Source organism: Chiloscyllium plagiosum, unplaced genomic scaffold, assembly GCF_037043375.1.
Source record: "Chiloscyllium plagiosum isolate Xiang-an unplaced genomic scaffold, Cpla_swu_hap1 HiC_scaffold_45, whole genome shotgun sequence".
NCBI lineage: Eukaryota > Metazoa > Chordata > Chondrichthyes > Orectolobiformes > Hemiscylliidae > Chiloscyllium > Chiloscyllium plagiosum.
The window spans coordinates 3,325,584-3,337,744 of NW_028270183.1; the positions used below are offsets into that span (position 1 = coordinate 3,325,584).

The window sequence follows — 12,161 nt, forward strand, 5'->3', positions numbered from 1 at the left end:
AGCCCCACCAAGGCAGATAGTGAATTTAAAATTGAACTTTAAAGAACTCTGAAATTCAAGAGCCAGCTTAATGGAGATTATTACAGGCTGTGATAAAACCAACCGGTTCACTGCCTTTTAGGGAAGGAAATTTGCTGTCCTCACCTGGTCAGGACTAAATGTGACCCCAGATCCACAGCAATGTGGCTGACTATGAACTGGGATCTTACAAGCTGGTGTCAAGTAAGCTATGTAATTTATCTCATTGTAATATCACTGATTTTAATTCAAAGTTTGGGAGAAGATTTGTAGCTCGGGTGCTCGTTGTTGTGGTTCTGTTCGCCGAGCTGGGAATTTGTGTTGCAGACGTTTTGTCCCCTGTCTAGGTGACATCCTCAGTGCTTGGGAGCCTCCTGTGAAGCGCTTCTGTGATCTTTCCTCCGCCATTTATAGTGGTTTGTCTCTGCCGCTTCCGGTTGTCAGTTCCAGCTGTCCGCTGCAGTGGCCGGTATATTGGGTCCAGGTCGATGTGCTTATTGATTGAATCTGTGGATGAGTGCCATGCCTCTAGGAATTCCCTGGCTGTTCTCTGTTTGGCTTGTCCTATAATAGTAGTGCTGTCCCAGTCAAACTCATGTTGCTTGTCATCGGAGTGTGTGGCTACTAAGGATAGCTGGTCGTGTTGTTTCATGGCTAGTTGGTGTTCATGGATGCGGATCGTTAGCTGTCTTCCTGTTTGTCCTTGGAAGTGTTTTGTGCAGTCCTTGCATGGGATTTTGTACACTACATTGGTTTTGCTCATGCTGGGTATCGGGTCCTTCGTTCTGGTGAGTTGTTGTCTGAGAGTGGCTGTTGGTTTGTGTGCTGTTATGAGTCCTAGTGGTCACAGTAGTCTGACTGTCAGTTCGGAAATGCTCTTGATGTATGGTAGCGTGGCTAGTCCTTTGGGTGCAGCAGGTCCTCGTTCCGTTGTCTTTCCCTTCGGCATCTGCTGATGAAATTGCGGGGATATCTGTTTTTGGCGAATACATTGTCTCGGTGTTCTTCTTCCTCTTTTTGCAGTTCTGGTGTACTGCAGTGTGTTGTGGCCCTTTTGAATAGTGTCTTGATGCAACTTCTTTTGTGTGTGTTGGGGTGGTTGCTTTCGTAGTTCAGGACTTGGTCTGTGTGTGTGGCTTTCCTGTATACCTTTGTGGTGAATTCTTCATTCGGTGTTCTCTGTACCATCACATCTAGGAATGGGAGTCGGTTGTCCTTTTCTTCCTTTCTAGTGAATCGGATTCCTGTGAGTGTGGCGTTGATGATCCGGTGTGTGTTCTCTATTTCTGTGTTTTTAATGATTACAAAGGTGTCATCTACATATATGACCCAGAGTTTGGGTTGAATTTACGGTAAGACTGTTTGTTCTAATCTTTGCATTACCGCTTCTGCTAGGAGTCCAGAGATGGGTGAGCCCATGGGTGTGCCGTTGATTTGTTCATATATTTGGTTGTTGAATGTGAAGTGTGTTGTGAGGCACAGGTCCAGTAGTTTGAGTATGCAGTCTTTGTTAATAGGTTCCCCGTCTTGTTGTCTGTTCTGTATGTCCAGCTGGTTGGCTATTGTTTCTCTGGCTAGGGTTTTGTCGATAGAGGTGAACAGTGCCGTTACATCGAATGAGACCATGGTTTCTTCCTTGTCTATGTCTATATTTCTGATGATGTCCAAGAATTCCTGTGTTGACTGTATAGAGTATCTGGATCCGCTGATCAGGTGTTTCAGTTTCTGTTGTAGTTCTTTAGCCAGTTTGTGTGATGGTGTCCCTGGTAGTGACACTATGGGTCTGAGTGGGATGTCTGGTTTGTGCACTTTAGGTAGTCCACAGAATCTGGGGGTGTTGTTGCTTTCAGGTTTCATTCTCTGTAGGTCAGACCTGGTTATCTGTCCGTTTCTTTGTAGGTTCCTCAGTGTGTTGTTTATCCTATTGGTGAGCTGTGGGGTGGGGTCAAACTCCCTCTTTTGGTAGGTGTTGGTAACTGCAAGTAGTTGTTGCGCTTTTTGGATGTACTCTGCTTTGTCCAGGATGACCGTCATTCTGCCTTTGTCTGCTGGTAGTGTGATTATGTTCTTATCGTTTCTTAGTGATGTTAGTGCTCCCCTCTCCTTGGTGTTGAGGTTATGTGTTTGTCTTTTCCTTGTTATCAGAGGTATGATACTCTGTCTCACTGTTTGTTGTGTCTCTTTTGTCAGTCCACTGTTCCTGAGTGTGCATTCTAGTTCTGCCAGGAAGTCTGTTGTCTTGGCGTCCCTGTGATTGTCGTCGAGTCCCTTGGCCAGTATTGTTCTTTCCGTGTCTGTGAGCTGTCTGTGGGAGAGGTTTCTAATCCAGGTGTGTGTTGTGGTGTCCTCTCTGTTGTGTGTTAGTTTGGCCATTTTTTCTTTTAGTGCCGTTTTTTTGTGGTGTGTGGTCCTGTTCTGTCCTATGGTGACGGCCTGTTCTATGGTCCGGGTCCATTCCTGATTGGTGGTTTTTGAAATTAACGATTTTTGGCACGCAATTTCTTGTCTGTATCTGTGAAGTCTGTTGTGAGCGTCTGTAATCATTACCTGGATCATCCTGAATCCGTTCTGTCTGGCTGTGTCTCTGGCTTGTGGATTGTTGACTGGTGGTCTGTATCTGACACATGGTGGAAGGATTCGATTCTTTCGGCATTCATGCAGGAACCGGAGTTGTTCGTATGTGGCGCTAAGGCGGTTGGCACAGGATTCCCATTTCCTGGCTTGTCTTAGCGTCTTTCGCCCGTAGGTGTTCAAAGTTTGTGAGAAGATTTGTAGCTCGGGTGCTCGTTGTTGTGGTTCTGTTCGCCGAGCTGGAAATTTGTGTTGCAGACGTTTCGTCCCCTGTTGAGGTGACATCCTCAGTGCTTGGGAGCCTCCTGTGAAGCGCTTCTGTGATGTTTCCTCCGGCATTTATAGTGGTTTGAATCTGCCGCTTCCGGTTGTCAGTTCCAGCTGTCCGCTGCAGTGGCCGGTATATTGGGTCCAGGTCAATGTGTTTATTGATTGAATCTGTGGATGAGTGCCATGCCTCTAGGAATTCCCTGGCTGTTCTCTGTTTGGCTTGTTCTATAATAGTAGTGTTGTCCCAGTTGAATTCATGTTGCTTGTCATCTGCGTGTGGCTACTAAGGATAGCTGGTCGTGTCGTTTCGTGTCGGTCCTCAGTAGCCACACACGCAGATGACAAGCAACATGAATTCGACTGGGACAACACTACTATTATAGGACAAGCCAAACAGAGAACAGCCAGGGAATTCCTAGAGGCATGGCACTCATCCACAGATTCAATCAATAAGCACATCGACCTGGACCCAATATACCGGCCACCGCAGCGGACAGCTGGAACTGACAACCGGAAGCGGCAGATACAAACCACTATAAATGGCGGAGGAAACATCACAGACGCGCTTCACAGGAGGCTCCCAAGCACTGAGGATGTCACCTAGACAGGGGATGAAACGTCTGCAACACAAATTCCCAGCTCGGTGAACAGAACCACAACACTGATTTTAATGCTTGGATTTTGACTTAGTGGCATGGCAGATTTGGTCTGTATGTACGAGTTGGACCGAAAGTTCTGTTTCCATGCTGTACATCTCTCTGACTCCATGAAGGTAGTTAATAATGAATTGGTCAGCATTTCTGGAGCCATGAGTTTCCAAAGTGTACAATAAAATTAAAATGTACAACTATGTAAAGAGCTAGTACAAACTCTCAAATGTGTTAGCCTCAATCCTAAAGGAGGAGTAAAACAGGCCTGAGCTCTCGACAGATCAGGGAGCAGGAGCACACCAAGCACACGATATCCAATCATCCTGATCATATATTCGGAGAGAACAGGATTGAGTTCAGCTGTGGACAAACAGCTGTTGACACTCCACACTCTGGCTTACACGTGGACAACATGACCTTGCAGACAGTGGTCACAGGCTGACTGGTCCTGCACAACAAGGACCTGATAGCTGCAAGATGGGAGAAAAACAGAGCGATCATGAAGAAAATCAGAACCCAGTTTGGAGATGGCAGTGAACATGACCACCTTGGATTACGAAACAAAAGCATTCTATTCTAGTGTGCGTCCAATGATGAACCAGAATGTTTTTGTCACTGATCACATTAAACCAGAGGAGTTAAACCACAAAAATAACAGTACCTCATCAACAGTATTCTGGCCCTGCACTTGCCTGGGGGAAACCCAGTGTACAAAGCTAGTGCCTTTATCTCAAAATGCTTATCTCTATTTACTGAAACATCAAAACAAATGCACACAAACATCATTCAGCATTGATAAACTTGTAAACCCAGTATGACAATCTTTAAAAGGAACAATTCAGGGAACGAAAGGTTTATACTTTTGTCTCAGTGAGAGCTGTGAGATGAGGGAATAAAATGAGATGGGCTTTTCAACTTCTGAATGAAACACCTGAGCAGAAATCAAGATATAAATACTAAAACAGAAATAGATGGAAAATCTCAACAGCCCTGGCAGCATTTGTGGACAGAAAGCAGAGTTAACATTTCAGATCCAGTGACCCTTCTTCAGAACTCAAGATACAAGAGATTGTAAAGACAGAGTCAAAGTTAGCCAGCCTTACAATATTCTCAGTGTTGCACTTGGGAGAGGCCAGGCATCTCCTGCTTGCAGTCACAACAACATCCCAGCCAGGGATGAAAGAACTGGATACTCCAGTGGGAAGGATTAGGGACAATGTGGTTGGATCAAAGAAGATGGGTTGAATGATCTTTGCCAATCACCAATAATTTGCAACTTTTCAAGTCAATGATATGTGGGTCTTGTCACTCCCCTATGGTGTGAGATGTACAAGAGAGTGAGTCTTCATAGATCATGGAGGCAGTTTCCCACATCCATCCAGGTTGGTCACAACAGCCCAGACTCAGAGTAAGGAGTGGGAAGGCAAACGGAGCTTGGAAACACACTGCATGATAACAAACTCACCTGAATGATTTCCTCCTTCCTTATCTGATGGAAGCTGAGCTGGCTCAGATTTAACTGAGCTGTGAGTGGTCGCACATCACTGTCCTTCACATTCTTCGTGATGAGGAGATTGGAGAATTCTGAAAGGCAAAACAGAGTGCACACTGCCAAAAAATCTATAATCGGGTTTTTACAGCTTTCAAACTAAGAAGGGTGTTGAAGCACCATTTACAATCGGAGGGAGAGGGGAAACAGGGTGCAACAGTGTCTGCAATCTGAGGGGGAGTTGGGAGTATAGTCGAGTTTGAAACGGTAGGGACTGCGAAAGGGAATTGAGAATTTGCACATACCTACTCAGGATAAGAGTGCTCAGTGCAATCTAAAGGAAGCTGAGTGGAACCCTCTGACAGGGAATCAGATGGGAGGAGTGAGTGAATTGAGGAGCCCCGAGTTACAAGTGGTCCTCGGGGTGGGTATGATCTCAAAGAAATGACAGACATGCCTTTGGGAGACTGAGAGATGTTGTCAAACTCTTGTTCAAGGGAAAACAGGAGAATCATTAACTGCAATTCCACATCAGCTCTGGCAGTGCCCTCCCAGCTATGGGGGTGCATAACTGTAAAGAATACAAGAAGAGCACAAGGAGGAAAAGTACACAAGTCTGACGTTGCTGTTTACCATGAGGAAGAGGCGGGCAACACTTTTTGACCATGTAGCTCTCGTTGCCTGATTTCAGCAGGCAGCCCTTGAGGCTCTCGAGGAGCTCCTTCACACTGGGGAAAGACCGCTCCCATCCCTGCAGCACATAGGCATTTGGGGCCTTCCTCTCAATCTGAAACTGCTTCATGTCCTGAAAACTCCCAGAACCTTTCAATAATTCAAACTGCAAGTGAAACATAACAAGGTCAGTGCTGGACAGGAAAACTTGCATTCAATACTGAAAAACATTCTTCCTCTTCTAATAAGGAATCTGATAATCCTCTCCTGAGCTGCTTTGTCAGGCAAATCACTCTGAGCAGCAAAGATTCACAACTTACATCAGTATACTACAGCAATGAAGGGTAACAGGCCAGAAAGGCACTCACTCCTACAACAGGGAATGCAAGGTCATGGGCTGGGCTGGGGTGGGGTTTGACTGAACACAAGTAGCTAAGGGGATGCAGTGTGAACATCCACAAATTATTGAAAATTACACTTACCTCATTTTGCACATGTATTTTCATGGGAACACATGTGACTATCACAGATTACTGGCCCTTTCAGAGCCCAGTCTGAAATCATCTCAATTGATCAGAGTAATTATTAACCCAATTGTTTACACAACTGGTTTCATCCTGCTAAATTAAATGTTACTGGTTCGGTTTGGACTTGAAAGGCCAAATGGCCTGTTTCCACACTGGAAGGATTCTATATTTGTGGACAAGAGCAAGATAAACTGAGTGAAGTCTTGGAGCTCAGGGAGTGCTGAAATGACCTCACAGGTTCAGCTGTGAAAGAGAGGAACAGGAAGTGAGACCGGTTCCTCTGGGTCCGAGTCCAGCAGCAGAGAGCAAGCTGTGTTCTTGGGGAACTCACTGGTGGAGTTGGTGTGTTGCTGGTTGTGACTAATCCAGAGGTACCACTAAACAGACAGTTCTAATGGATGCCCCTCAGTCAACAGCAGCAGAAAGGAAAAGCGATAATTATTCATGACATTGGGAATGCCGCAGACCAAGGGCAGACAGAGTATTCCTGCACAGCACCAATCACTGCTCTCCATGGATACAAGTGCAAAAACGTGTAACTTTTCTCAGTATAAGTTCAGAGATTTACATTTAACATATGCCCCTTCTGGTATGGTAATTGAAATGCAAATCTATCCTCTTTCACACACACAAGTCATTGTTTACTTTCAGAGTTTTCTGTTATATAGAACCCAAGAGCAGTGAGGGAAAGCAGTATTTACTGTGCTTACAAAAGCCTGCATTGTGCAGCCTGATCCTATCATGCTGTTATCATTTACCTGAATGAAAACTAACCCACAACATATTAACCAAAGCCTTAATGCCATAAAATGAGCTCGTCTCAGTCATTTTATTTTCAAGCACGCAAGATAATCATACAAATTTAACCGAAAGTACTGGTTTACCAGTCGCCTCTGGCAGGCCTGAGATCTATACCGAACACAATATCAACTCTTCAAGATCCTTAACCTGAAATGTTAACACTGCTTCTCCTGTCACAACGATTTCCAGCAGATTCTCTCTCTATTCCAAAGCAATTCTTCCTGTTCACTTGCTAATGTGAGGAGCCTTACTAATAAATGGCATAACGTTTTCATGCTTCTTCAGGTTTCTGATATTTCCAAATGTAAGTAACCCAGAAGTACGGGTAATCAGAACCACAGCCAAAGATGACTCCGTTGTTTTGGCAAGGGCAGGGAGGGGTTGTGTGTCTGTCTCTCTCTGGGTGTGTGTGTCGGGGTGCACTGCGAAACACTAACGAGGCCAACTGATAAGCAATGCTTTTTTTTATATAACAGGAATTCGTGACCCTAATGTAACTCAGGGAAAGCTTTGGCCTTTTAACACCCTGCCACCCAATTCCTGCCTCCATTAATGTTGTGATTTTATTGTAAAAGAAAAGCTTTGTGGAACAATTTTGAAGAGGCCCCATTTCCATTAATGTTTAACAGCAAAGCCATTAGTACTTTCTGGCTCCGCTCCCACCATCGAGCATTCCTGTTTAGTTAGCACTCTTCAGCTGTGCTGTCTTCACCATTACACTGATACATTATTATGTGATTACACCATTATGTGCATATTGCCTTTTGAGGAGAAAGTCCTTTTAATGAGAAGCGGCATGAAGCTAAGTGAATTTATTAATTTAGCCTGTACTTGCGTTATATTGCACATAACGCAGTGTATATTCTTGAGGACAAGAAATTAGGGCGGGACAAATTGTATGTGGAACCCTGTGACGATCACATGTAAACGGCCAAGAACCACCATCCCTCAAGTTCTGAGCAATTGAGAAAGCAAGGCAGTTGTTGACCAATCTTATATGTTCAAACTTGCTGAGTCACTCGCAGTAAACGAAGATTCAGGAGATGACAACCATTCAGGTTCTTGAGCCTGTCCTGCCATTCAATAAGATCCTGTTTTTGCTTCAAATTCAATATTCCCATCTATCTGTGGTAACCTCAGACTCCTGCCTAACAGGAACCTAATGGTGATCCACTGCTTCATATCCATGGCCTGAGCAGCCGGATGAAACAGCAGGGTGGCTATCAGTGGTTTCTGTCCTCACCTTCCTGGTCCCCCTGCTGCATGATGATGGTCTGTACTGCTTCCCCAGCTGGGCAACAGCAGATGGCAAATAAATCATAACCCCCCCCCCATCCCAGTATATTCCACACAGACAGACACACCACTACCTCCCCACTCCACCCCACCCCCACCCCATTCCAACATTTACACTCCACAGAATCATGCCAATACAATCCCAAGTAGCTTATTACATTGCGGTTTATAAATTCGAGATTTGCACCAAGTGTTTACATACCTCAGGCTTTTCCTTACTGACAACTGTCATGATAATCTTACTGAAGTCTAAAGCACTCCACCGCAGCACATACAGCCCCTCCTTGTTATCCTCTCGACGGAGTTTATTAGTGACATAGTGTGGTCTGTGGGGAAACAATGAAGCAAAGGTTCAATGTCTCTTCCTTTTCCCACAGTTATTCCTTTACATCTCTCACACACAAGGAATTGAACTATAAATGGATTGCCAATTGTTCGCAATGTTAAAACCTCTGAGTAACGATACTAAAACACTGCGTAACGGTCTGTGGCATATTGTACCATATTGCACCATGTATCACAATGTATCCCATCACACAATGGCACACAATCACACTGTACCCTTACCAAGGGGAAGATGGGGAAAATAAAGTGGGAGAAGACCAAGCCCAAGGTAAACAATGCATTCTAACAAGCTGTACATGCAGTTATGCACAGAGTACCATTTCTCTGGATCAACTGCGTTTATTTCTCCAAGTCTGAGAGATCAATATGGGGCCAAAATTCTCTCTAAAGGAAGAGAATATAATTCTCTCCAAAACAAACTTGAGGTCCAATGCTGACAGAATTGTTTTTCCTACCCCTCAAATCTTGACTGGGATTTACAAAGTGAATAAACAGAGACATGTTAATTAGGGGGATGAGTGATACTGGCAAATGCTAGCCTTGAATTTCCTGGTGTATTATTGACATGGGTTATCAATAAGGAACACAAGTTACAAGAGGTGGCGTTATAGGAATGTTGCGTGGAGTAGGTGGTACAGTGGACAGAACTACAAACTGAACTGGGAGTAAGGGACTGGGACTTGGGAGATGCAGAGATCAGAAACACACCTTCTCACTTCAGGGTTCAGTGAAATCCAGAAGATCGCAGTTGGTGGAAATCATCCCAAGCTGACAAAGCCTCTGTCTGCTTCTGCAAGTACTGGCTCACACTGGTTATTGAAGTAAGGGCACATCTCAATGTGCTGGAGTTGACAGACCAGCTGAGCAATAATCCTGGTGATTTACAGGTTAGCACCAGAGTTGGCAGTGCATTGTCAAAAGGTATTTTTCAGGGAAGAGTGCAAGTCATCTTTACACTGACTGGCACATGTCACTTCAGTCTCACTACAATTCACTGCCGAGTAACTCATGAGGGCACTGTCCACATTCTGAAAAATCACTTCAAAACGATTTTGCAAAGTCTTCTGTCCTGATCAATTAAAACGACCATGGTGCAAGAATGCTCTTCTGTGGTTAATTACAAGGTATACGTTTCAGACCGAGTCGAGGGAACTTTACCCTATGTGTACATATCCTGGGAGGGTTTGATGGGGAAGGGATAGAGGTAGCTTTACTCTGTCTACATTAGTGAGGTGCTGGGAAAGCACAGCCAGTCAGGCAGCATCCGAGTGGGAAAACCAACGTTTTGGGCAAAAACCCATCAGGAATGAAGGGCCTTCATTCGATTTTCCTGCTCCTTGGATGCTACCTGACCAGCTGTGCTTTTCCAGCACCACTTTAATGTAGACTCTGATTTCCAGCATCTGCAGTCCACACTTTTGCCATAGTTTTACTCTGTACCTAACTCTGCATTGTACCTTGTTTGGAAGTGTTTGCTGGGGACAGTGGCAAAGGCACTGAACAATGCAACCAAACATATTTTCTATGTGTCCTGGGAGTGTCTGAAAAGGACAGTATACAGGCAGCATTACTGCGACCTTATGGAAAGGTTTCTGTTGTCCACACCAACAAACATGCTGAAAGAAAAAGAACAGATCAGGGTTAACTCTGCTCAGCTGAAACTTACTGCATTGGTCCATGGATGCCACTGGTGATGCTCAGCACAACACGTGGAGAAGCAACCTCATGACACAGGTAGTGGTGAGAATCAGTGGTCAGGCGAGAGTAGCCATCTATCAGTGCTGCAAAGGACAGTGCTTGCTTGTGTGAGGGCAATACAAGGTCCTACAGATTAAAAAAAATGAGCTTTAGTATTGCATCTGAAGACTGGATAGAAGGTGAATCTAACCTAGGAAGGTCGCAAATTTGTCCTGACGTCATCCTTTCAGGACACCATCTCTACAACTGTGTCCAACCTGTCTTATTCTGTTTTAGTTCAATTACCAGCTAGGTCTTCTAGCTAGTTGACGCGAAATATATTCTGCAATGGTATTACTGTTGGCCCTCAAGCAGGTAGGTATCTTTTGGATCGCCAAAGGATCAGCATTTGTGAGGGACTCCCAGAACCATTTCAGTATTGACTGGGGTTCCTGAACAACATGCTGTTAACAGCTTTCCCACATAGTTACATCTGAAAACTTGATTCAGACTCCATCACAACTGACAATATCTCTGAATTCTCCAAGTTGGGATTTTGAAAACACGTATCTAATTTTCAAAGGTTACGATGGAAAGGAGCTTGAAGGAGCCAGGAAATTGGATCGAGGTTAGTTTTGAGAAGATAATGTACAAATTAGGCCTGTTTTCTCTAGAATTTAGAAGGCTAAGGGGCAATTGGAACAAATCTTCAAGATATTAACAGGAAAAGACAGGGTAGATAAAATAAACTGTTCCCACTGGCTGGGGATTTTGGAACTGGGGAGCATTGTCTGAGAATTAGAGCCACACCATTCAGGAGAGATGTTAGGAAGCACTTCGACACACACAGGGTAGTGGACAGAGTCTGCATCATATCGAATGGAAACAGATCTCTTGACCCAACTCTCCCAAGCCAACCACATTCCCAAACTAATCTAGTCCCACTTGCTGGAGTTTAGCCCATATCCCTTCAAACCTTGACCAGCCATGTGCTGATCCAAATTTCTTTTAAATGTATAACTATACCTCCATCCATGGAAGTTCATTTCACCCAACCACTGAAAAGGTTGCCCTCCTGTCCTTTCTAAAAACTTTGTCCTCTCACCTTAAAAATACACCCCCTAGTTTTGAACTCTACCACCCAAGGGAAAAGATCTTTGGTCATTCATCTTATCTATTCCCCATAGAATTTCATACACTCCTCGAAGGTCACCTCTCAACCTCCTGTGCTCCGGGGGAAAAACTCCAGGTTATCCAGCTTACTTTTGATGTTTGGAACTCGCTTTCAAAAACAATAATGGTTGCAGGATCATTAACTTTAGATCTAAGAGTTTATTTGGTAAAAATGTTTATCTTCAAGAGCGGAGAGAGATTGGCGGATTTTTGAAGCCGTTCTGGAATTTTGGTTGAAGGCACTCTCACCATCAAATAAAAACAGGGATGCTCAAATCAGAGGAATGGAATATCATACTTTAAAGTTTTTATGTTCTGACCACCTGCAGCTCTGCTGTGAAGCAGCATCCACATCTCAGCTTGGTTTCTATGTATATTTCCCACAATGTCACAAACAGGAACTTGGGTTCATCATCTTCCCAAGTTAATTAGACTGCCTGACAAGCCCCAGTGAGAAAGACCAACCGAAGACAGGACAGGACTAAATCTGCAACCTTCAGATTGGAATCTTTATTTGTTCTGTGCATTCCCTCAGGTACACTCTGACTTGTTTAAGAAAATGCTTAAACATTTTCTTCAGGCTTCATAATGTGCGAGGACAAGTCTAATTGGACCAAATGGTTTTTGCAGAAGTGATCTTACGATCAGCAAACCAAGGGGCAGCATGAGAAC

The 12,161-nt window shown here is 44.3% G+C and overlaps 1 protein-coding gene across 3 annotated transcripts in view; it reads right to left on the reverse strand.

The window, feature by feature from the left end:
• The window catches only part of LOC122552298 (non-receptor tyrosine-protein kinase TYK2-like), a 148,034-nt gene that overhangs the window by 73,945 nt on the left and 61,928 nt on the right, over positions 1-12,161 (reverse strand). For all 3 annotated transcript variants that reach the window (XM_087983315.1, XM_087983316.1, XM_087983317.1), the window contains exons 8-11: positions 10,306-10,463; positions 8,497-8,620; positions 5,632-5,836; positions 4,975-5,093 (exon numbers count right to left, since the gene is read on the reverse strand). In XM_087983315.1, the coding sequence (XP_087839441.1) occupies positions 4,975-5,093; positions 5,632-5,836; positions 8,497-8,620; positions 10,306-10,463 (606 nt within the window). The remainder of the gene's footprint in view (positions 1-4,974; positions 5,094-5,631; positions 5,837-8,496; positions 8,621-10,305; positions 10,464-12,161) is intronic.